This window comes from Hydractinia symbiolongicarpus, chromosome 13 (genome assembly GCF_029227915.1).
Source record: "Hydractinia symbiolongicarpus strain clone_291-10 chromosome 13, HSymV2.1, whole genome shotgun sequence".
NCBI lineage: Eukaryota > Metazoa > Cnidaria > Hydrozoa > Anthoathecata > Hydractiniidae > Hydractinia > Hydractinia symbiolongicarpus.
In genome coordinates, this window is record NC_079887.1 from 16,066,180 (window position 1) to 16,093,084 (window position 26,905).

The window sequence follows — 26,905 nt, forward strand, 5'->3', positions numbered from 1 at the left end:
CATTTTCTTTTGTTATAAACACATGTGACGTACGTAAACAAATGTTGCGCATGCGTATGATGTATGGCGGGAACAAAGTTGGGGAAAACAAAACATGAAAGCAAAATAAACCAAAATGGCGTTAACCAAAAATGTAATAAAGGTAAAAACAATTTTCTAAGCTTCGTACAGCCATGTTTACGTCATTTTTACACGAAATGGGGTGATTTCTAAGGGGACGGTATTTGATTTTATAGGTAGATGGGAACAAATCTTAAGCAAAAATTAATTTTGTTCTGACGACTTTCGTCATAGAATTATAAGAACACTAACAATGAAGAAAAGTAAAATAATTTTTTTGTGAAAAATTTTGTAAAGAAAAGTTACAATTCCTTCACATGTGTTTTCTGTAGAGTACATACTAAATGTTTATGCCATGAGACTAATTATGTCTCTAGAAAATGAAAAATATCCATAATGCCTACGGTCAAGGTCATTAAATTCGCTCTGTTACTTCCTTTTTTTAATACAAAAAAATGAGCTTAACTCCCGAGAAAAATCAAGTTGACCTAAATCGATTCATAACATCTTCAGAAAAAACAATTAAACGTTTATTTTGTTAAAATCACTACAGTATTCAAGAAACCAGACAATGTTTACCTCATGTTTTTAAGCCTTCACCTCACTTGTTCGCCATTTTGCAAGTGAGCATTTAACGGTATAATTATGCGCCTGACGTCACTAGTTAGAAGCTCACATTCGGACCCCCGGGATGAGAGGCGAAACTTTGCGAATGTGATTTGATGTGATTTGTAAAAAAAAGTTCCACACGTTGATGAATAAGGACGAATCCTTTTTTAAATAGTACTATGGCTTCTTGCCCACTTACCTAGTTGTCTTAACCATCAAAAGAAACAAGGTGTATTTTTTTCAACTTTCCCAAAGATCCAAAACAACGAACTATATGGATCAAACTGATCAAGAGAGAGGATACAATTCCAAAGAATTTCAAGATTTGCGAAGCTCATTTTACTTCCGAGTTCTTTGACTTTAGAACTGAGTTTGAAAGAAAAAAAGAAGAAGGTTAGAAGATTTTTTCATTTTTATTGTCATTCATCGGACTCATGCGCTATTATCTAATTCGAATACGTTTACATATCAAAACTCACTGATCAAATTAAAAATATTCGCAGATTCTAACTCGCAATAGCAACGACACTCCGCTTCGCTCGTCATTATCTTACACTTTCCACACTTGCACCACGTCCTTACAGCAACAGCAACACGTGAAGCGACTTCTTCTTGAATAGTATCCTCATCACACCTCTCCCAACTGAAATTCGAGTCAGTGCTTGGTCTAGTATTTCGCCACAGCTTCTCAGTATTGCAATTGAATGATGATTTCTCAACCGAAGTTAGTATTTATTTTCAAAGTTTCCTGATATTTTCACGGGGGTAAACATACTCATTACCAATGAATTTCACTATTAAAGTTTGAGTAAAAAATTTCAATGTGGAAGATGATTTACGATCTTCTAACAGGTGACGTCAGAGCACTCAAGGTGAAGAAATTTATAAAACAACATTGCGGATGTTTTACCACGTGTCGGAGGTGAATTTTTGAATCTTTGAATAGGCATTATTAACTTATAAGTGCGAATTAAGGAAAATAAACTTTATATTCGTAAATAATGTATGAATATGAGCCAATTTAGGTCAACTTAATTTTTCTCGGGAGGTAAGCTTTAAACTGTAAAGAGGTGTATTATATTTTAAGTGGTTAGCCTCACTAATTTTGAAGTATATAAACTGGTAATTGTTTCCAAAAGGGACCACTAATGTGTTTTCTAAACAGGCTTGGTACGTCTGGTAAAATTGTTTGGGATTTGTTTGGAAAAGTCTACAGTTTGTCTGGAAATTCAAATTTTTGGAAGAACGTGTCGGGAAATTATATGTTTTTTATAGCTACAAATTCAATTTATCTATGTGTTTTTCATTCACTAGTAAAAGTGATATATATTTTTGTTTAATTTAATTTGTAAATACATTATACTGATGTGGAAAAATGATTGATATGTTTGTGAGGAAAAAATGAAAATTATAGGCGTGTGACACTTTAAATGCTCAAAATTGTTTCTATGGTGTTAAGGCGTGCGATTATTAATTCTTTAATTACGGTTGCAGTAACCGTTATAAAAAGCGAATTTTCTTTTGTTGCATAATTAGTTACGAAAGGGACTTTCAGGCTAAGAATCCATATTTTTCTGTTATAACACACTTGTCACTATTTTATAGCTATATATAATACTATTATCTTTCATTAGAAACATTCACCCTCAGCAATTCCTCTTTAAATTGAAATTCATAAATATAGCTTATACAGAATACGGAAAGAGATGACGTAATTATTAAAGAGAAACGTTAATAACAAAGATGGCGCATAAAGTAAAAATAAACTCCAATATCCATAGCGCCTCACTCTAAGAGCTCCAACTTCTGATAGCATTTTCATTTCTATTTAAAGGGGAAATAGCATTATTTTAATGAACATTATGTTCATTTCTCAAATTCTGTTTTAAATTTTGAAAAATAAATAATATTTTAAAACATGAAAATCAGGTCAATTTCCTATTAACTTTTCTTTCTTAATCCAGCAAGGCAGTTTGTAAATCCAGCTAAATGTTATTCGATCAGTGATGTGATAAACCTATGACATCGATATTTCTTTACTTGAGGGCCAGCGGTTACATAAAAGAAATAAAAATAATAACGCAACCTTCAACATCAGCATGACTTCACATTTGTCACCCAGCAACTGTATTGCGCAACCATCTGGAGACACTTCTTCGTTTGGTAAAATATTCACTCTATTGGCAAAGGAACGAAAAGAAGCAATAAAAAATTATACTCATACATTTGTAATAAAAGTTATAACTACTGCGCTGCAATTTGCCGTTGGTGTTAAGGCGTGCGATTATTAATTCTTTAGTTACGGTTGCAGTAACCGTTATAAAAAGCGAATTTTCTTTTGTTGCATAATTAGTTACGAAAGGGACTTTCAGGCTAAGAATCCATATTTTTCTGTTATAACACACTTGTCACTATTTTATAGCTATATATAATACTATTATCTTTCATTAGAAACATTCACCCTCAGCAATTCCTCTTTAAATTGAAATTCATAAATATAGCTTATACAGAATACGGAAAGAGATGACGTAATTATTAAAGAGAAACGTTAATAACAAAGATGGCGCATAAAGTAAAAATAAACTCCAATATCCATAGCGCCTCACTCTAAGAGCTCCAACTTCTGATAGCATTTTCATTTCTATTTAAAGGGGAAATAGCATTATTTTAATGAACATTATGTTCATTTCTCAAATTCTGTTTTAAATTTTGAAAAATAAATATTATTTGGATTGATTTTAATATAAAAGTTTCCCCTTCTATGAGCGAATGGTAAGCACCATTTAAATTTTCTGAGGCCACAGCTGATTCTTGGGACTGTTATATGGTGACGTATCTTACGCTGAGGAAGCATAAGCTTGCGCTGAGCGCAAGCAGCGAGATATGGAAAATTTAAGCTTCTGCTTAGACTCCCCTATTTCTAGAATATTCAAGTGACTCTAGTGAAACGTCAGTAACAGGATGTTACAAGAATAAGTCTGAATACTCAAAAGCAGAACTTAAAAAGTGACTTATAATGCTAGTGATAGTGAAGAAAAAGACGAATTAAATTCAAGCAGATTTGAAAATTTGCATTGGTGTACCTGTACATGTTGCGTTATTTTCAATTCCTACACTCTTGTGGAATGCAAGTGTTGCCAAGAATTTTCCAATTTATTGAATGACAACTTGAATAATAACAAGTGTACAAGGATTTTGAAATTCTATGTTTGAACCGCACAGAGACAGCCAGCATATGACATCGACGATACCAGAAAAATATAACAAATTTTCCACATATACTAATAAGTATGTTTTTCTTCAAAAAATTTGTTTCCCTTATATTTTCAAAGACCATATTTCTCATAGTTACACCAAAATAAAACATTCTTCATATTTTCTTATCTTCTCACTTTTCGCTTTATAATCTTACAGGTCCACGCGCTATGAAAATACACACCATCACAGATTATTTAATTAAATTAAAAATAATGTCATTTCTTGAATATGTAATAAAAAAGGAGAAGAGCCCTTGTCCTTCAAATAACAATTTGTTTCAAAGAAGTTTTAATGAATGAATAATTTCAATATATTTTATCCTGGTTTACACTAACTTAAACTTTTATTCCTTGTATGGAAATGAGGTACACCAGTTACTGACAGTACATGGCCTGGTTAAATTATTATGAAAGGCTTGGAAAAGGATGTTGCATGGTTATTCTAGCTTGTATTGTGCGAAAAATAAGGGAAGAATTTCCTGATCCGAATGGAAAGTATACTGGTTTCAAAGAATTTGTTGATATATAATGGGACTTAGCATTTTCAAACAAACAATAACAACAACAAAAAAAACGAAATGAAGTACAACGAACCAGAGTTACTTTTTTTGAATCGTTACGTTTGTTCACATTGTGTAAACAACTTTAAAAAAGACGAAGAGATCAAAAAATTGAAATGAGCGTAAAATACGTCATAGATCTCCATTGCAGATATTGCTTTGATTTTAACACTGCGATTACTGTTGTCAACTTTTATGCTAGAAAAGGGATGTAAATTTAAAGAATTTCAATTTTTTATATACCATCAAAATATTTAACGTTTGTAAAAGATATTTCCGATTTGTGCTTAATTCCCTTTTTAAAGTATTTTTCTTTTAACAGTGGCTAGATGCAGCATGATATGGTAATGAGATTTCTTTCAAAACAAATAAAAGGCTATTGTCAGAAGAATATAAAAAGACAAAAGTTTTCAACACACACTTCTGAAAGGAACAACCCAAGGTTTATTTTAAAACAGAAGTCAATGTAAAATCATAAGTTTTTTCATAAGTTGGAGCTCATAAAACTATATACTCGTTTTCTTTTTTATTGCATATTTTTGAGTATATCTACTAAGTTAGTGTTGAAATGTAAACTTTATATATTTGCAGAGTTGCTTCGACTGCTCCAATAACTTTATGACTCTATGACTCTAAAATTTACAAGACGTTCTCCTATTTATATATTAAAGATAAGATACTCTAGAATGTTCTAGTATATTCCAGATGTTCTATATTTACTATTAGTAGTTTCTAGTATAGTTATCTTATTTCTGGAATATTCTCCAATGTCCCTTATATTTCTAGATAGTACACAAGGTTCTAGAATGTTCTTGCGGCAAGAGTGCCTATTTTCAACACTCCTCCTCACTCGCAGTCCGTAAGGTTCTTCAATCCGATCATCGTTCGCAACTTATCAAACTGTACTCGTCCGATTCCTTTCGTCATTATATCTGCGATCATATCTCCACTTTGACAGTACTTCAATTGGATTTGGTTTGATTTAACTTGCTCTCTTACGTAATGATATTTCATATCGATGTGTTTGGCTCGTCCGTGAAATTGAGGATTCTTTGTCATTGCGATGGCTGATTGATTATCTTCATTGATGATTGTTGCGTTTGGCTGCTTTTCTCCCATGTCTGCTAAAAGTCGTCGTAGCCAAATCGATTCCTGTGAGGCTTTTGATAATGCAATATATTCGGCTTCTGCAGTTGACAAAGCTACACATGTTTGTTTCTTGCTGTTCCAGCTGATTGCTGCTCCGCTCATCATGAATACGTATCCAGAAGTTGATTTACGATCATTCAAATCTCCAGCCCAATCTGCGTCAGAAAATCCTTCTATTGTTGAATTCTTTTCGTACAAAAGACCATAATCAATTGTTCCATTGAGATACCTCATGATCCTCTTAACGGCAATCCAGTGTTGTTGTGACGGTTTTGATGAAAATCTGGCAACATTGCTCACAGCATAAGCGATATCTGGTCGTGTTCTCGTAGAAAGGTAAAGTAACTGTCCAACTACTGATTGATACATCTCTGGATCAACGAGTTTATCTGTTTCATTTGATTTGATGAGTTTGCTTCCAATCTCTACAGGTGTTGCCACAGGTTTGGAATTCTCCATTGAAAACTTTTTGAGTAGATTTCTTGTGTAACTTGGTTGTCCAATCCAAATTCTTCCTGCACTAAAATATTCTATCTTGACTCCTAGAAAATGGTTCATCTTCCCCATGTCTCTGATGTCGAATCTATCTCCAATCATCTTGATAAATTCATCAATACGTTTTTGATTGTTTCCGGCCAGTATGATATCATCAACATATACAGCGATTATGAATGTTTCTTCATCTGTTTCAAGCGTGTATATACAAGGATCGTTGTTTGATTGTTTGAAGCCCATACTCTTTAGATGTTTGTCAAGTGCTTCGTTCCAACATCTAGATGATTGCTTCAATCCATAGATACTTTTCTTGAGTTTACAAACCAAGTGTTCCTTTCCTAGAATTTCAAATCCCTCTGGTTGTTTCATATATATGGTTTCGTTAAGTTCACCGTTCAAAAATGCAGTTCCAACGTCGAGTTGATGTAGGAGAAGTTCTTTCTTGACTGCCAATCCAATCAACGTTCGTATTGATTCGAATCTAACTACCGGAGAAGTTGTTTCGTCATAATCTTCTCCATATCTTTGATTGTATCCTTGTGCAACCAATCTTGCTTTGTATCGTTCCACATTCCCATCAGAGTCTTGTTTCTTTTTGTATACCCATTTGCTGCCAACAACTTTTCTGTTTGGAGGTAATTCAGTCAACTCCCATACTTCTTTTTTGTGTAGAGAATCCAATTCGGCTTCCATTGCTTGCATCCACTTGTCTGCATCATGTCCTTTGATTGCTTTAGAAAATGTATTTGGATCTTCTTCTTGAGTGATGTATACCCATTCTCCGTAACGATCAGGAGGCCGTCGTTCTCTTACTTGTCGCTCTTGCTCCTCCTGTATTTGATTATCTGTGTTTTCTTCACGAGGTTGTAATTCGATCTCTACTTTTGGTTCGTCTATGTCACGGTCGTCTTTCAATTCACCACAGATTTCATTAAATGTCACATTTCGGCTGTAAAAGACTCTCTTCTTGTCGTTGTCATATAGACGATATCCCTTGATTCCATCACCGTATCCAAGAAATACACTCTTCTTGGTTTTTGAATCAAGTTTCTTTCTTTCATCTTTTGGTACGTGAGCATACGCATCACATCCGAAAATTCGTAGATTTTCGACATTTGGTTTCTTTCCAGTTAATACTTCAAAGGGTGTCTTCCCTTTAACTGCTGTCGTTGGACATCGGTTACGAAGGTACGTTGCTGTAGCCAAGGCTTCGGCCCAAAATCGTTTTGGTAACTTTGAATCTGCTAACATTGATCTTACAGATTCCACGAGTGTTCTGTTCATCCTCTCTGCAACTCCATTTTGTTGCGGTGTTTTCGGAATTGTCAACTCATGATGAATACCTTCTTTCTTCAAATAGTCTTCGAACTCTTTGGATGTATATTCTCCACCATTGTCAGTTCTAAACGTTTTTATCTGAATTCCAGTCGATTTTTCCACAGTTGCTTTCCATTCTTTAAAATTCTCAAACACTTCACTTTTGTGTTTCATGACATATACCCATACGTATCTTGATTTATCGTCAATGAATGTAACAAAATATTCTGCACCACTAAGTGATTTTGTTTCTATCTTTCCACAAACGTCGCTATGGATTATACCAAGGAGATTTTTCGATCGATCTCCTCCTGTCTTCGGAAACGGTATTTTGCTTTGTTTCCCATCAATGCACGGTTCACAAAATGTCGGTTTCTTTGTTGCATCATAATCAAACCCTTTAACAAGTTTGTCCCTTGCCAATCGTTTAAGATTCTGCACACCGAGATGACCGTATCTTCTATGCCAAATTTCTTCCTTTGTTGTAGCGTTATTATCACATTTCATAACTGTGTGATTCTTCTTATTTCTCAATCCATTACAGTTGAGATGGTAAAGGTTGCCATGCTTTGTTGCTGTACCAATGATTCCGTGTTTCGCATCCACGATGTCACATTTGAAATCTTCAAACTGAAACTTCTTTCCATTTGTTGCAGCTTTTGATACACTAAGTAAATTGTACGAAAGTTGTGGTACAAATAAGACATCAGATAACTTGCATACAACGTTTCTGTTTTCTGAAATGTTCATTTCCAAGGTTACTGTTCCTTTTCCAATTGCTTGTACTGAATATCCATCACCGACAGTGATATCTTGTGGTATTTCAAGTGACGAAATTTCTTCGAACAATTCCTCTTCGTTACACATGTGACATGTTGCGCCTGAATCAACTATCCAGTTACTTTTTCCTTTGACTGCCAAAGTATTTTCAGCAACTAAACTGATGATTTCTTCGTCATCATCTTCTTCTTCTTCAGCCGTATACACATTTTGCGGCTTCATTCGATTTTTACCGTACGTCGAAGGAGTCTGTCTCTCGAACTTCTTCGTTAATTCTTTGCAATATCGTTTCACATGACCAATCTTTCCACAGTGATAACATCTGGGTCCCTTTCTTGGCTTTCCATGATTCGATGTCATTGCTTTGACATTCGTTTCCAAAGTGTCCTTATCTTTCCGCTTGCTTTCCTCGTGTAACAATCGTTCAGTTACGACTTCAAGCTTCGGTACTTCAGCACTAGCCTCCAGAGCTGTAACTAGCATATCATACGAGTCTGGTAAGCTTGCTAACAAATGAACAACTTTACTTTCATCATCCAACGGGTCTCCAATAATTGCAAGTTCATCGAAAATTTCTGTCAAAGCTTTAACGTGCTTTTGAACAGATTGCTCATCTTTCAACTTCAAGTCATACAACTTCCTGCGTAGTGTCAATTTATTACTCCATGTCTTCTTTTGGAACTGGTCTGCCAACTTCTTCCAAACCTCAGTAGGATCTTCTGGATCTGGTCCAAGCAGGTATAACAGCGTTGGTTCCACCGACAAAACAATCGTTGCTAACGCACGATCTCTACGCAAATTAAATTTCGGAATTTCTCTCTCTTCAGTTGGAGCATTTTCTCTTCCATCAACAATTCCCCAAAGTCCATCTTTGATTAACGCCATTCTACACTGTACCTTCCAGGTAGCATAGTTTGTTCCATTCAATGGTTTTATCAATACTTTGGTGCTTTCCATCGCCATTTGTTCCGTATTCAACTAATCCGGATAATCCGTTTCAGGTTTCCACAATACGATTTTTCGTGCGAACTTTACACCAATCCAAACCAAAATCAAAACAAACTCGTCGGACACACAAGATGGCTTCTTCTTCTTGAATATTATTTCTGTAAATATTCAATCTTCTTGGGCATAGACTGGGCCCATAACCTGTTGAAATGTAAACTTTATATATTTGCAGAGTTGCTTCGACTGCTCCAATAACTTTATGACTCTATGACTCTAAAATTTACAAGACGTTCTCCTATTTATATATTAAAGATAAGATACTCTAGAATGTTCTAGTATATTCCAGATGTTCTATATTTACTATTAGTAGTTTCTAGTATAGTTATCTTATTTCTGGAATATTCTCCAATGTCCCTTATATTTCTAGATAGTACACAAGGTTCTAGAATGTTCTTGCGGCAAGAGTGCCTATTTTCAACAGTTAGCAAATTAAAAAATTAAACAAAACTGTTTCCATATCCTTGAAAGCCAATATTTTCAGGAAATAATAAAGAAAGTTCGTATTGATAATACACTGACTGAAAAATCCGTCTGTTTAAACGGCGAAAAAAGGGTTACTGCCACCTCAACTAGGCTACAACAGAGCAGGGTTTTTTGACAAGCATATTTTTCCTTGCATTTTTGTTTTACGCATGTTATTAATTAATGTTTTGTTGCAAAGGTAAAAAATTAATTGTCTCATTAAAAAAGCAAATGTTATGAAGCAACAAGTTTTATTGTGCTGTTTTAAAAGTTATACAGCAAGAATTGTACTGTTTCGATAGTTCTATTAATGTATTTTTTGTCTGTGAGAAAATCTAAATCTGAGTACAAAATCTTTAAGGGACTTTATTTTAGTTGACAATATTTAAAATCTTACACAGCATTAAATTTTTTTAGAATTAACAAAGGAGGGCGTCACAGTAGGCATATCCTACCTTGTTTTTTGCATATGTTTTTCCTATACATTGGTCTATTTAACACAGTCTTGTAATATCTCATTAAATTACCGTATTTTCGTTAATGACAAGGAGAAAGACGTAATAATCATAATAAGAAGGGGGTTACGACAAGCATATTCTGCATTGTTTCTTATATTATTTTTCCTATTATTTTAGTGATGGTCTTGCAGTATTACATTTTAGCTAGCATATTTTCACTATCGTATATAATAATAATAACGAAGGAGGGTGTGGCAATAATAATCTAAAATTTATGTTAACATTAATCTAACTTGTTTCGCACTTGTATTATAACTATTTTAGCGAAAGATAGTCTTACTATACAGCTACAATTTAGGCAGTTTATTTTTGGTATAAATGACATAAAAAAATTTATTTACATCATTTATAACGTCAATTTTTTAATTTTATTTATCATTGATAAATTTTACGTGTGCGATTAAGACCTGTAAACTGACGTGTGCGATTAGGACCTGAAAACCAAATGTGATGTTGTGCATGTGCGAGTGGAATGCACAGGCTAGAATGACAAGACTTATAAATCTACTGAATGTACTGTATTATTTTTCTTTAGCAAATTGTTTGCTGTCGTGATACCGACAATCTGCCACCTAATCCTATTGTTCAGATTCTGGTGAGTTGTTATGTTGCACTAACAAAAACAAATTATTTTACTTTATTTCCAAGCCACATTTGGACAGATGCAGAAATCCCTGATAACCTTAACCAGACTTTTTCAGGAATATTTGAGTGGGTGTGCAATGATTTGCACGTGCAAATCAAGTAACACATGCGATGTAAAACGCACATGCAAAGGATATTACGGGTGTGATACGGGGGTCCAAGGTTAATCTTTGTTGTGCATTCATTTTGCGGTAAAAAAAGTGCGGGACATTTTAAATCTTGAACCCCAAACATGATGATGGAGCGTCTACGAATAGCGACTCTTTCGATCTTAACTTCCTTTTCAACATGTCGGAAATAGTATGCATAACTATACTGCCATTTTCATAAATTTATTTTTTATTTTTCGGGTCATCACAAGCAAACAGGCAAAAATATGCTTCACTTGGGTTTCATTTAAAAATTGTTTAAATAAAAATAGCACTTGTGGCATAAAGAAAAAACTCAATTAAATTCGGACCTGCTATGGTTTCCAATTGTTTTGTCAAATGAAGAAATTATTTACAATTAAATCCATGATAAAATGTATGTTCCGCCTGTAAGTGCAGTTTTCCAGACTTGCTTTATCCGTGCTCCGTCTGCGTTCACCGCATTAGTTAAGAACCCCATGGCTGGATTTCTTGTATAAGACCTGGTTACCAACAACAAAGGGGCCAGGCAAAAGAGATTTATGTCTACGTAGTTCTTTTAACTACCGTATTTTCCGGTATATAACCTGCACATCGTAAAACCCGCAGCTCAGCTAATTTAGGGAGTTATAAACTAGGTGCTATCAGATAGCCCGCACCTTTGTATAACCGGCATAAAATTTCAATCAATGTGTTTTATTTTTCAGCACCTTCGCATAACCCGCATCGTGTTAAGAAAAAAATTCAGCGTATTTTTATTTACCCTAATCATTTTATAAACATGTGTGTGTGTTCTGTTTTTTTTTCATGCTGGAGACAAGTGGGGGACGTTTAAACTCATGAACCTCAAAACATGAGAACCGAGTGTCTAAACTAGCGACTCTCTCAGTCTTCTTTGTCTCCGATTGCCGAAATAATAATGAATTAAAATTAATTTGACAAGTCGACCTTCTGCTAATGGCAAAAGTACTGAATCAGACAATGCTGTTTTCTTTTTATTTGTAGACATTAGTTTCGACCAATAATAACTCTTGCTTCCTGCGATTAAACAAACAAACAAACAAATAAAAATTTTGGCATAAAAATAAACAACATAATAATTATCACGGATTGTCTGTAACAGCGATGTACGGAACGTTCTTTTCTAATGTTTATACAGTACAGTCCAGATGTAAGCGTACTTTAGGTTTATAACCTGATAGAATGGTTTTTTATTTGTTTGTTTGTTCAATTGCAGGAAGAGTTATTATTGGCTGAAATTAATGTTTACAAATTAAAAGAAAACAGCATTGTCCGATTTGGTACTGCCGGCATTAGCAGAAGTTCGACTTGTCAAATTAATTTTATTCATTATTATTTCGCCAATCGGAGACAAGGAACTTAAAAATAAGAAAGCTAGTTCAGACACTTGTTTCTCGTGTTTGGGGTTCACAAGTTTAAACGTCCCCACTTGTCTCCAGCATGAGAAAACAGAACACACACACATGAGTATAAAATGAATAGGGATTATTAAGTAAAAATACGCTGAATTTTTTTCTTAACATGATGCGGGTTATGCAAAGGTGCAGGCTAGTAAAACACATTGATTGAAATTTTATGCGGGTTATACAAAGGTGCGGGCTATCTGATAGCATCTAGTTCATAAGTCCCTAAAAAAGCTGAGCTGTGGGTTATACGATGTGCGGGTTATATACCGGAAAATACGGTAAGTTTTCATCACTTCGTTGAAGTAAAACTGACTTTCAGTGGCATTTCAATTCTGTCAGATTAAGATTTATAAAATTGCAAACCAGTACACAATGTAAAGGCTTAATGTAGTTTTGTCAGTGCACATACTTAAAATTCATGAACATAAAAGATTCAGCCATTTATGGGCCACATCCAAGACTATAAATTCAACCTGGAGTAAAATATAAATAGTTGCACGGAATTTCATTTTGCCTGAATTTTTCTTTGGTCCAATGTAAACACTGCCTGAGTCAAAAGGTAGCAAAACGCTATGTATATATTTGCTCATCAACATTTAAAAATTGTTATTAAATTCTATCTTGTATATATAATGGCTTAACATATTCCTAACAACAAGTACTTCAAAGCAGTCTTATTAAACCTATCTATCTTTTATTCCCAGGGTATAAAAAAGCTTGCTGCTGGACCAGGAGGACAAGACCGTTATAGGTTAGTAACTGTTTTTTTCTCTAAGTCTAATCTTTGTAGGACACACAAACTAAAAAACAACATTTTGAACAAGAATTAAAAATAGTTCCAGGTCAATTTTTTTCACTGCAACTAAAGCAAGCTAAACCTTTTGCAAACCTGGAAGATGTTAATCTGACCCTCAAAGTAAATTGCTAACGTCTTCAGAGAAGAATGTCTCAAAGGGCAAGAAAACCATGATTATTGTCTATATTTTTTTTGATAATGATGAATGAAGTTTCAATATATTAATTAAGTAATTAAGTAATATTAAGCCCATGCTAAAGAAAATAATTCAGAAATAAGTGTCTCAACTTTTTCTCTAGGAAGTGTGCAAAATATTAGAATTTTTTTGTTTGAAAACTTTTGCTATATTGAGAAACCATGACTGATGTTTTAACAATTCTGAACTTTGTGAAGGCTTGTGCTTAAAACAATAAAGAAAAACAATAAAGAAAAATATGATTATAACTACTTAATTTTAAAAGTTAAATGTTAAACATATTTTTTATTATGAAACAAACTTTTAAAACATTTCAGCAATAACAAGTCACTTTTTAACTATTATTTTTATGTCTAATTATTTGAAGAATATCTAGCAGAGAATGGTAGTGTTTTGTCATGCTAGCTTTCTAATTTCATGGATTTAAGTCACAATTTTAAATACCAGAATTTGATGTTGCGGAATTCAAGTTTTTGACTTAAAAAATTCTTCACTACTCTTTAATAACGCACAATACTTGCTTCTAAAAACAATAACAACAAAAAGACCATATAAATAGGAGATCGTCAAAACGCTATCTGCATGTTTTTAGTTGTTGAAACTTTCATATTTTGACATTTTTATCATGGTATAGTGCTACAGACTAAAGGCCAGTTATTTACTGTATGTTTAGGCTTGTTTTATCAGATGGAGTTGATTTTTACACTTGTAAGTCGTCTTTTAACATAATTTTTAGTAGTAATAAGGTGTAGGTTTTTATATAATGTATATTCTGTAATTTTTTTCTTTTAGCGGCCATGCTTGGCACACAGTTGAATGATATGGTTCATGATGATATGGTGGAAGTGAAAGCAGTCATACAAATGAATCGCTATACGTGCAATGTTGTACAGAAGACCAGGTGAAGGCAATTTAGTTGTCTTACAGGTCAGACTAACAAGCATTCCCTGTGTGGTGTACAGGGAGAAATGAATTTTATTACTTTGTTTGATCATTTAGCTTGGTAAATGTTAATCATATGCTCAGAAATAATTTTTTTTGTAATTTTTATTTTGCCAACCTCCTGAACTCAAGTGATAATTAAAATGTGCTAATAAATAATATACTAGGCTGGTATTAACTTATGACAACAAACATCAAAATTAGTTGTTTTTGGCTCAAAGTATTGAATCTTTTCATAAATATTTTCTTCAAAAGCCTTCTAATTCCAGTTAAAACAAGGCAATTGCTAATTTGAAAGCTGACATGTTAAGAAAGTCAAAAAACATATCATCCCAAAAAATATTGAATTGGAAAGGCGGCATCAGTAATTATTATTGAACACTTGCTTTTTGCTAAACAAGAGTATACTTATTATTTTCATTGTAAAACATCATCTTCTTAAAAACAGGGTATATAATTAGTACAAAGTTTCCAGATACATACAGAAAAGCATATTTTAAAGAATGTTATATCTTTAGAAAAATTATTGTGGTCTTGGAATTAACAGTTCTTCAGAAAGCTGCTGAAGTTGAGGGTAAGATAGGTGAACCTACCCAGTTGTCTGACTTGGTTGAAGAGCAGGCACAAATGAAAGCTGTCATTAAACAAGGTAAAACTAAAAAAAAAATTTTTCTGATTTTAGGCTGTTTGTGGATCATTGTAATTTGTGACATAATTGTGAAGATAATGTTTTCAACATTTACGTCCTTCTGTCATTTCTGTTAATTTTTGCTCATGTTTTTTGTTTGTAGAATCTGTGGATAACAATAACCAGCCTCCTAAACCATACAGCAACAGCTTCAAAAAAACTTCAAACAGTAATGATTGTTTTTATTTATTCAGATAAACTTTCGCAAGAGACTTCAGAGGTTTCCTACAGAGGATGAATTTTTTTTTCATTTTTACCCTATAGCCGTAAATAAGCAATACAGCAACTTCTTTTAGTGTTTTCACAGATGAAGTGACCCATGTTGCTGATAACAGAAAAAGGAGACTATTGTTATAGGATCAATATTTTTGAGTACATGCGTTTAAAGCATTATTTTTTTAGTTTCTAGACATTATGTGACAATTCAAAGTTAAAAAAATAGCAGATAAACTTTTGCGAATTAACAATTTAGAAACTTTGTACTGAATAAACTTTCATGAATGGTCATTTTTTAAATTAAAAGTTTATTCAATGTTACTCTTAATATTTATCTATTTATTTTAATGTTTATCTATTTATCTTAATGTTTATCTATTTATCTTAATGTTTATCTATTTATCTTAATGTTTATGTATTTATCTTAATGTTTATCTATTTCCTAGGTATTGCATATACCAAGCAACCTCCCCCGAAGCAATCATTTTATGGAAGGTAGAAGTTTTAAATAATGTTTTTTTCTGTTTGGTTTTAAGCAACTCTGATGATTACTATGCATAAGATATAGTTAATAATTTACATAAAATATTTTTGTTTTGCCTAAAACTCAGTTGATAAAAGTTGTCTTGAAGCTTACCTCCTGCAAAAAAAAATTCACCTCATAAATGAACTTGGGAAATCTTAATTGTTTTTGGAGATAGAGGATATAAAAGTTTTGGTAATTTTACTAGTTTATGACATCATAGGTTAGACGGTAAGAAATAATTACTGGATAATCAGAAAAAATATTCATGTAAATGTATGTTCAAAATATCAAACTGAATGGGCACAGACTTGTTTATTTCCATAACTCTCATGTTTTGATAAACCATTTAAAACTCAAATACACGATGCCAGGTTTTTCAAAAAAAAATTAAGATTCATAGACAACTTACTCGTTGAAAATGTTTTCAAGGTTTAGAAGGGGTGTTCTATAGCATGCATGTGCAGGGTGAAACAAACCCAAAATTCCAAACTCTATGAGAGATGCACATTTTTTGCTTTATACTATGCAATATTTTCCAACTTTGTGTTTTGTTTTATAAAAAAGCAATAGGACATGCAGTCTCACCTTTTTGAATCAGATAGGGTCAGCTTTTTGGTAAATGAAAACAGTTTATTTGTATATATTTATAAAAACAAGCAAGACAGACCTCAAAAGACAAGGCAAACAGTCAGTTTTTTTTCTGCACCTGCACATGTGTAGACATGCGAATAATTTAGTTTTTAAAAATCAGTTCATCACTAGGGTCACTGGAACTTAAAAGTTAATGCTTGGTAGTTTACTTTCTGTTGCATACAATTCGTGTTTGGGGTCTCAAGTTAAAACCCCACAAGTTTTACTATTTAGCAGGTCTAAAAATATTTCACTTGTGAAGTCTATTATTCAAAGCATATAAAATAACATATTTCGAACACTTGCAACTTAAAATTTTGCTGTGGTGAAAGTAAATTAATTTTAATCATTTTTTTTGGAAATAATGTGCAATAATCTATATAATAATACGACAGTTCTGTCTGTCTGTGACTTTTGCAAAGTGGATTATATTCTTCACCATTTTCTTTGATAAAGTCTGTAAAACATCACCCATAAAATTGTTCTGTAATTTACCAAACTTTTAACGTTAAAATAATATTAACGTCAAAGAAAAGTATATTAAATTAATGAAGCCATTACAGTGCACCTAAAACTTAGAGGCCAAATAACTTGGAAACGAGGTGGCGACGTCAATGATATTTCACGCGTAGGTAATTAGGGAGCACCTAGGACCAATTTGGGTAATTTTCCAAAACCTGGTTCCCCAATCCGTTTCGGAAACCTTTAAACCCTTAATCTCTGCAACCCTTTATCAAAAGTAAATGATCCTATACATTTTCTTGATCAGCCTTTCAAGATCTATACGATGGAAACATTAGATATATAAAATTCTGGAAAAAATTTGTGTGTTTTTGCAGGTCTTTGCTGACGGCAGCAAAATTTTTAAACCCTTATATTTCGTTATACGTTCGTCGAAAACCCATAATCCTATACATTTTACTCATCAGGGTTTTAACCTCTACACATACAGGCAACCAATAAACTAAACTTCGCTATTTTTTTTTGTATCTGCACTGCTGACTTTAGCAGAAAATCTAAAACAACCTATTTTTTTATTGTCCTTCTGCCTAAGTGGATTTTTCCACGGGCCTTATTGACTAGTCCATATAATAATACACCAGTTCCGTGTCTCTGTGACAGGCAAAGTTGGTGTTGTATTTTTTTTCTAAAGAAACAATTGCGGTAACATGTCACTTTTGCTAAACTTTTATTTTTATTCTGTCTTTTATGTGCTTTTTCAAATTGATTTAAAATTTTTGTTTTAAAAAAGTCACGGTTAGTTTATTTTATTTTTCTTATAAAAACCTTTGTGTAATGATGTAAACTTTATTACACAAAAGTCACGGGTAATTAATTTTTATTATTTCTTTAAGCATGTGTCCGTTGTCTACTGTTATATGAAAAACATTGGTTTTATTTATTCCCGCTTGAATGGAATTAACAACAAAATGTTTTGGAGAATAGAACAATGACTTTTATGGTTAATTTCGCTTACTATTTCGCTGTTTTTTTATTCGGTATCTATTGTGGATTTTTCCACGGGACTAAATACTAGTTTATTTAATTAATAAAGATAATATTTTCTATAGCATTTAAATTTCTGTAATTTAATTTTATTATTTATTTGTCCCCCAATTAGATGCAGAGTTTCAGCATCTAACTACAGTGTTTGCCTACATGGGTTAAAAAAACTGATTGCAAGCAAAGCTGGAACATGTTTGTTTTTTCCTGTTTTAAAATTTTTAACTCGGGATTTTGAATCAGGAAATTAGATGTTATTGCTGTTATGTTAAAGACATAGCAGCTAGCATTCATATGATTATAACATGCTACTTTGTTGATACAGTTTTAAATTTTTCATGTTGCTTAACAGGGTATTTGTCGGAACTTGAAAAAAATTAAAATCAGACTAAGTGACTGTAAAACTTGAATATCCATCATTCTCTGAAAACCTTGAAATAAGAACACTTTTGAAAACATACGTGTTGTTGCTTTCTGCTAAGTTTTGCAGTACAAGTATTTAACTTTTCATAGCTTCAATACTGCCATTTTTTAATTTTTTTTCACTTTATTGAATACCTACACCCCTTTCTTTCTTAGTAATACATCACAAACTACAACTAAAAATGTATTTCCCATCTCTTCGCTTACACCATACCAAAACAGGTTAGTACGCTCAATTGTATCTAGCATGGAGTATGTAGTACCAGACTATGTAATACTAGAGTATGTAGTACCAGACTATGTGATACCAGAGTATGTAGTACCAGAGATAAAACCCTCAGAGCCTGTAGTACCAGAGTGTGTAGTACCAGAATATGTAGTACCGGAGTATGCAGTACGAGAGCAGTACCAGGGTATGTAGTACCAGGGTATGTAGTACCAGAGTATGTAGTACCGGAGTATGTAGTACCAGGGTATGTAGTACCAGAGTATGTAGTACCGGACTATGTAGTAGCAGAGTATGTAGTACCAGAGTATGTAGTGCCAGAGTATGTAGTACCAGAGTATGTAGTGCCAGAGTATGTAGTGCCAGAGTATGTAGTTAGGTTCTCATTTAATTGATGCATAAATTACTTTCTTAGGTGGACGATACAAGCTAGGGTAACAAATAAAGCAGCCATCAGGCATTACAGTAATGCTAAAGGACAAGGAAAGCTGTTTAGTTTCGATCTGGTTGACCAATCTGTAAGTAACGTTTTTTTTTATCTGTGTCTGGTATATAGAGGGTATCACAATCCTTATAAGTCTACAACCATCACCAATAAGAAGATAAACTGTAAAGTTATGTAATTTAAGGTAATATATTCACTATCCATGCGTTTTCCAAGAACTAAGCCATCCAATTTTTCAATAGGGTGAAATAAGAGCTACAGGCTTTAATGAGGTTGTGGACAAATACTATGACATGCTGGAACAAGGAAAGGTATACATCTGTTAGTTTTTTAAATAAGCTTTTTTAAGGGATTGGAAAAAGACCAGTATGTTAATTTTGTTAGTATGGAAATTGTTTGTCAGCTTTGGAGAAACATAATTTCTCCTTACATCTGAAACCAGTAGTGTTATATTCTTCTTTTTTCGCAGGTGTACTATATTACAAAAGCCTCATTAAAGCCAGCAAATAAGCAATACAGTTCTTTGCGTAACGACTACGAAATGTCTCTGAATAATGATACTATTATTGAACTGGTAAGTTTAACTCTAAAGGTTTATAACTCAAATTTTTTCATTACAATTATATTTTTATGTGCAAATAATATTGCTATTATCATACTTTTTTCAGAAAGATAGTGGTAAGAAAAGCACATGCTAATTGTTCTAGGCTGCTTTCAGTTTACATCAGTGAACTTCTCATAATGTCTAGCAGTTTGTGGGTGTTATCGATAGCATGCCTAATTTTTTTGCACCTTGAAAAAGTCTATTTTCAGTTTTATTTGAAACTTTCTGGAGTATTTTAATTTTCAAAAAGAGCGCCGCTTTCCAAAATTATTTCGATTTCATTTTCGGTTCATTTCGTAGAAAATTTGTGAGCAAAAATTTTTAGGAATTTCATAAAAAAGCCGAAAATCTCATGGAGACTTGCATTTGCAAATTTTTTTGCCTTAAATAAATATTAGTTTAAACCATGTGGATTAATCTTTTTAAAAGTGTAATACACCAATAATTCTGCATGATTTCTTTCAGTGTTTAGCTACGGTTGTAAACACAAAACGAATCTTATGGTTACTTTACAACTTGTTATGTATATGCCCTTATGTATCTGATTTCTTTTAGTGTGAGGAAGCCTGTGATCTACCACAGCTGCAATTTAACTTCAAACGCATAAAAGACATCGAACAAGTAAATAAGGATTCATTGATCGGTAGGTTGCTGGAATTTTTGCTTTAAGAAAAATGACTCCTGCGTATATTGAACGCTAAAATCAAATTAAATTGAAAAATCTTTTTTTTCTTAGATGTGATAGGCGTGGTAAAGTCAACAACTGATGTTACTCAAATCACCACAAGAACAACAAACAAACAAGTAATAGAATATACGGATGTGTATTTTTGTTTCATTAACCAGACTGATATTATGAAACACGTGAAAGTGTTTAGCTCCACTCAGCGACAAGCCAATAAATTTTGTCAGATTTTCTCCCCTTCTGTTGTCAGAAACCTAAATTAAATAGGATAATATATCAGGGTAGTTTGTTATCTATAGTTTTATCTTCGGAAGGCTTGTTTATCAGGGAAAAGTATGGAAATTCAGAAATGCCTCTTGACATAGTGTATCAAATCAAGGTTTTTCACAATTCTTGACAATTTTGCTTCTACTTTTAGGTGTCAAAACGAGAGGTTACGCTTGTTGATCAATCTGGAGCTGCTATAAATGCAACCCTCTGGGGTGGAGAGGTATGGCAAAAATTAAAAATTTTCTGGATATTGTTTGTTTACATATTTATTAAATAACTGAGTACCACTCATTGCACAGGGTTAAATTAATCTCCGCCTTCAGCGCGTTTTGGTTGACAAAAATCAAAATTTATACTTGAGTCAATATTTCTTAGTGTTTAAAATTTGTCACCTCTGAAAAATTACATTTAGTTTTTTCAGAATTAAAAACCATGATTAGAAACAATGTTCCAAGGACAAAACTTTTTGTAGTATAAGTAAATTGTTCTATGTTTAGTGTCAATATGAATCTAGAAGCTTTATTGTAGTGTTGAACGTTTTGTTACATTTAGGCGGAAAACTTTGAAGAATACGTCGGCAAAAACCCTGTGATAGCTATTAAAGGTGCTAAGGTGTCAGATTTCGGGGGCAGGTCATTATCCATCCTCGGCTCGAGTGTTTTCCACATCAATCCTGATGTACCAGAATCACATGAATTGAAGGGATGGTATGTCACTGAATATTCTATTTTATATCAGAATTGCGTTGTGCCTTCAGTAGGTTGTTTAACAATCTGGAAGGCTGAAATTCTAAAGAATTATTAGCCTTGGGTAAATTAGTGCTAAAGTACTCAGAAAAAGAAGTTCGTTATTGTAAAGGCTCGTTTCCATTCAACTGCATTTTCCGCTATAGCTCAAAAAGCTCACGAGTGTTCTTGTAAGTGCGTGCGCACTTTGGCTGATTTTGAGCACGCGCTAACAAAGAAGCATGTCAGCTCTTTGCGCTATGGCGGAAAATCGGAAAGAAGCCTTTATAAAGAAGTCTTTGTTGTTCTATTAAACAGTACCTTAGAATTTCGTTTACTTTTATAAAAATTAATAAATTTTGTGTCGGATATTGACTAGTATTGATTAGTATTGCACAACTAAGTTTTGTTTATTTTGGAATAAGTTGTCCATCATACAGAATTTTGGGAGGGTTTTCAACTGCGAGATCTAAAAACTTTTCAATGCTACACGTCAAGTACTTACATCTCTATAGAATTAAAGTCATATTTTTTAGGTTTGACAACGGTGGAGCCAGTGAGCAAACTGCATCATTGTCTGGACAAAGAATGGACGGTATAACAATTTACTTGTGAAAGAAAATCTTCATAATATATTGCTTTGTAATGTTTTGAACTATTTGAATACTTCCTTTCTCATTTTGAATGTTTGGTTATGTTATTTTGTTTCCTTTTACACTCACCTTGATGTTACCCACGTTTATTTCTTCTGTTTGTTTACTTACGAACCTCTAAAGATAGCAAAAATTCTAAAAAAAAAATACCTCAAAATAGAGAGAGAGAAAACTTAAAAAACTTGAAATCTTGTTGAATCATAGGGCTGGGCAGGGGAATGACCTATTTCTTATCTAAATTGAGAATTTACCGGCTAGTTTAGATTGAAAAGAGACTGTTTCAATTGGAGTTATAACACTTTAGACATCTGTAAATTTTAGGACGGAGGCGGGTTATTTAGTTTCTATAAAAATTGTAGTTCTTATCGGAATCACTTTTTTCGTTAGGAATGTCTGGTGGAGTGTATAAGACGATAGCTCAAATCAAAGATGAAAACCTCGGCATGGGTGAAAAGGTAACTTAACCACGCTCCCTTCTTTTTAACGCGTATAACAAAAGAATTTTGGAACCTTCATTTTAAGCGATAGGTCAAAAATCGAAAAATGCGTGCTAAAATGTGAAAATAAATATCGTCGATTATAAAATCACAAGCACTCGATCATACGCTCTACGGAAGCGTGTTGACTACAAGTCAGTTTGAAGTACCTTGAGGATTTAACTCCCTCTTTTCTCTCTGGTGTCGAATTGACGTGGAGCGTAGCATTCTAGATTTGTGAATCACACATCTATATTGCTTTGTTATTCACACAAATTGCAACCTTTTTGTTTTATAGGCTGATTATTTCAATTTGCGTGCTTATTGTGTTTTCTCCAAGAAAGAAAACTGCATGTATCAGGTATTATTATTTTTTGTATTTTTTAAGTTATCGAACTTAAAAGTTGTCACTTAAACTAAGATGTTCTTTTAATTTTGTCAATATATAGCGCACTAAATCTAATGACAGCGTATCAATTTTACCCAGTGGCAATATGAACGTATTAACACGTGTATTCATTTTCACGCAAGTTTAAATTTACCCACTAATAAAAAATTATTAAAAAACCTTCCGGCGATTAGTATTATTATCTGGAAAAAAGCATATTTCGCGAATGTTGAAAATTAATACGAATAAGGTAGTATTTTCTTTGGTAACCCCTGCCTTAAACAAAGTGTACTTGCAGTTGGTCAAGAGGTTAGTTGTGTCCTCGCTAATCCTACATGTTATGTTGTGCTCATTTTTATAGGCGTGTCCCAGTGCAGAGTGTAACAAAAAGGTGACAGAAGATAATGGTCAGTACAGATGTGAAAAGTGTGATCGAACGTATCCTGATTTTAAATATCGAATGATTTTATCGGTATGTCTGAGCCATTGTTCAAAATGCTGTAGTAGCGAGCCTTAACGATTGCTTTATGATTTAACGATGAATAGCAATTTGTTGTTTCCGATTCTACAACTAAAGCGCACCCTGTTTTTTAGCCAGTGTGTCCTATCCTTACACGCACACTTAAAACCAGTAAAATTTAATTTTTGCCTACCCCTAGCTTCTTTTTAGTACATTAAGTTTAAGCCAAAATTGAGGTTTCATGTTTGTATAAAATTGATTTTTTGCAAAAAAGAAAAACGCGAACCATTTATTTTCTGAACTATTGTTGAGATTTAAGAGATTTTTATTATTTAGTCGAATATATCTGATTTTACTGGAAATCAGTGGATCACATCTTTCCAAGAAAGTGCTGAAGTTATCTTAGGTGTGACGGCTGAACAGCTTGGTAACTACAAAGACAGCGAAGTATGGCTGCTTTTTCGTTTGTCCTCCGTCTTAAATGTTTAATATCTTGTATTTTGTTATATTGTTATTCCTTTAAGTGCAGAATCTTTTGCGGATGAAACACTTTTATGAAATGAGTCGTATAGCTTTTCTCCTTAATTTCTCCTTATTTCTTAATTTTTCTGATCGTAACTTTTTTGGAAATGTGTTCATGGATTTTTCATCACCAGTAAAATGAGACATATTTCTCTGTTACCTGAAATCCTATTTTTTCTATCTTTCAGGGCTATCTTTTCTATCTTTGTATAATATGTATATTTTTCTTATCATAGAACGTAGTATGTAACATTAAAGATAGAGAACTAAAATTGGTTTTCTCCTTAATTATCATTATTTTTTTATTTTTTTATTCTCGCTCGCAGCAAAATATCCTTAAAAATGTCAATTTATCTCTTTAATTCGCCTTAATATCCTTACTTTTATTCTCACTTTATTAGCGGTCACCCTGTATATGTATTTGAAAGATTTCACGAACATGAAGTTTCGTTAAACAGTGCTCTTAGAAACATTAATTTCGCTACTCAGCAAAGTCTAGCCTTCAAAATTTTAAGAATTGAACCTTGAAAACGCGTTCTATTATCAAAGCATGGAACTGAAACTAAAGTAGCCTCTTTGGTCGAAATTTTTTTTTGCGTTTTCCAAATTTAGGCGATATAAACTTTCGCGAATTTGGCCAAAATTTGCGATAGTTTCTGCCTGCAAAGTTTATGCACTAAAAGTATATAATTACTATTTTAGGACCAGGAAAAGTTCGAATCAATTTTCAAGGAAGCCGCTTTCAAGCCATTCGTTTTTAAAATACGCGCTAAGATGGAGAGCTACCAGGTACTTATAATTTGCATTAAAGTATAAAATCCAATGATATTTTAAATTTTAGTCGTCACATATATATATTTTTATTTTTAGGATGATGTGAGGTTGAAGTGTTCGTCAGTCTCGGCTATGCCTATGAATTTCAAACAAGAATCGAAAAGACTGATAGAAGAAATAAAGAAATTAGAAATGTGTTAAAACGAAAATCAAGCTGAAATATAAAACGCAGTGACTTCAGCTTATAAACGTAACTTAAATCCTTGTGAACAACAGAGAGACTGCTCAACAATTGTTGGAAACAGACACGATATAAAATAGGGACGTTCATCAGACTTAATAAGTAAATTAAACAATCTTAGTTGGAATTCAAAATGTACTATAGACAGTGTTTACAGTAGAATTTTTTTTCTTTTTTCGTTTTCTTGCTTTGAATACAGAACTTTTTGTTATACACATTTAAATATCTATTTTCTTTAGTTTTAAAAACCCTAGGAGCACATAATCGTTAACACGTTATCCGGATTCTTAAAACATTTCTTATTTTGTAGAAGCCTAAATATAGTGGAACATCCATAAGCACAGTGAAACATCAATATATATAGTAAAACCTGCATAAGTTGACCGGGCACCTCTTCAGGGTGTGTAGGGAATTAATTGGATAAAATTCAGGGTTATTGCTGAATAATATCGTGACTTAGGGGTACAAAATTCGTAGCAATTCGTATTAAAAAAATTCGTATATGCTATACGAATTTTCTTTTGCCATACAGTGATTAAATTCTAAATTCGTATAAAATTCGTATGAGTTTTTTTAAAAAAAAATTCGTATGAGTTAAATTCGTATGAGTTTTAAATTAAATTCGTATGAGTTTTATCAATGAAATGCAAGAAACTGTAAACATTGCTTTTCTTAAGAAGTCAAACATCAAATGAAGAGAGAAAATAGAAGAAAAAGCAAAAATGTCGGGACGAAGCTATCTGATGAGGAAAAGGCAATTTTAATCGACTTTTATAAAACAAATCCTGCGTTATTTGTAGTATACTACAAGAATGAAAACAAAAAAAGCCATAAAGCAAGATCTGGTTAGTAAATTCAACGGCGCATACAGCTCCGATAACCTCAAAAACACTTTCCACTCCCTCCACATCTATGCTTCGGGAGGTAGAAACATTTAAGTCAAAGTTTTTCATAAGAACATTCTACAGCAAGTGAATGCTATGAGACATGTTGCATAGCGCACGCATAAAAATGTTCCTTGTGACCCCTTACCTTTAGATGCGTATGTTTTTGTTTTTTAAAAAAAATTCGTTCGAGAATCTCTTTAATAATAGCCGTATTCCGTCTGTCTGTGTGTCCGCGAAAGCGGCGTCTTGTAACGGAAACACGAAATTTTTAAAATGCGCACGAATATCAAATGCGATATATTTTTATCCACCTTGTTACGACGGGTAAATTTAAAGGATGAGCGAACACGACGGGCGACCCCGTGGATTTTTCCACGGGTTAACGACTAGTCTATATTATAATACCCGTATACGTCTGTCCGTCCGTCTGTCTGTCACGCAAAATGGTAGCTTAGCTGCGCAGGTAGCGAGACGCACGCAATGCGGTATAAAAAGGACGGGCGAACCCGTGGATTTTTCCACGGGCTAACGACTAGTTTATCAAATTCGTATATGGGTTTTTTAAAAAAAATTCGTTTGAGTTTTTGTAATTAAATGCGTATGGGTTTTTTTAAAGAAAAATCGTACAAGTTTTCTTATTAAATTCGCATGGGTAAGAAAAAGAATCTTATATAAATACAGCACAGTCCAGATGTAAGACTTACATCTTTTTCTCGGAGGCGGTAGTTGTTTGTCTTTTGTTCTTATTAATTATCTTGCGAGTCTTGTTAGATCGCGTTTTAAAAATTTAAGAACGAAGAACGGCGATAGAAATGCTTCGTTGGATCGCATTTTTAAAGATTAAGAACGAAAAGCAGTGAGAGATAATTATTTAATTTCACCTTACAAGTTTAAATCATTTTTGTTTATAAGTACCAGTCCTTCGAAATTCGCACGAACAGTGTTTAGAGAACAGCGTTTAGAAATTGTTAATGTTTATTAGATTTAGATTTCTATGAAGAAATTATATTAAAAATTAAATTCGCGTGATCATTCGTTTAAAAAATCGTATTAGAAAATCTTAATAATTCGTACGAATATTTGTATGAAAATTCGTATAAGTAAGAATATAATTTGTATCACAATTCGTATAAAAAGCGTATAAAATTCGAATAGGATTCTTTAAAAATCGTACAACTAATGAACACTATACGAATTGTATACGATTTTTATAC

General features: G+C 33.0%; 1 protein-coding gene across 1 annotated transcript; it reads left to right on the forward strand.

The window, feature by feature from the left end:
- Window positions 1-42: 42 nt before the first annotated feature.
- LOC130623862 (replication protein A 70 kDa DNA-binding subunit-like) lies at window positions 43-25,017 on the forward strand. Its single transcript, XM_057439394.1, has 23 exons — window positions 43-142; window positions 10,751-10,810; window positions 13,120-13,166; window positions 14,081-14,115; window positions 14,200-14,308; window positions 14,868-14,998; window positions 15,141-15,206; window positions 15,700-15,748; window positions 18,492-18,557; window positions 18,977-19,079; window positions 19,249-19,317; window positions 19,476-19,580; window positions 20,166-20,253; window positions 20,347-20,414; window positions 20,714-20,785; window positions 21,118-21,272; window positions 21,827-21,885; window positions 22,331-22,398; window positions 22,718-22,780; window positions 23,169-23,279; window positions 23,604-23,714; window positions 24,492-24,578; window positions 24,660-25,017. Exons 1-23 carry the CDS (start codon window positions 116-118, stop codon window positions 24,762-24,764), a joined length of 1,854 nt encoding a protein of 617 aa, XP_057295377.1. The 5' UTR covers window positions 43-115; the 3' UTR covers window positions 24,765-25,017.
- The last annotated feature ends 1,888 nt before the right edge of the window (window positions 25,018-26,905 follow it).

Excerpts from the sequence above, each read along its gene's own strand:
- LOC130623862 (XM_057439394.1), top strand. The coding sequence starts at position 116 with ATGGCGTTAACCAAAAATGTAATAAAG. Across the intron at positions 19,581-20,165 it reads ATGATACTATTATTGAACTG|TGTGAGGAAGCCTGTGATCT; the intron begins GTAAGTTTAACT and ends GATTTCTTTTAG. Across the intron at positions 20,415-20,713 it reads CAAGAACAACAAACAAACAA|GTGTCAAAACGAGAGGTTAC; the intron begins GTAATAGAATAT and ends TTCTACTTTTAG.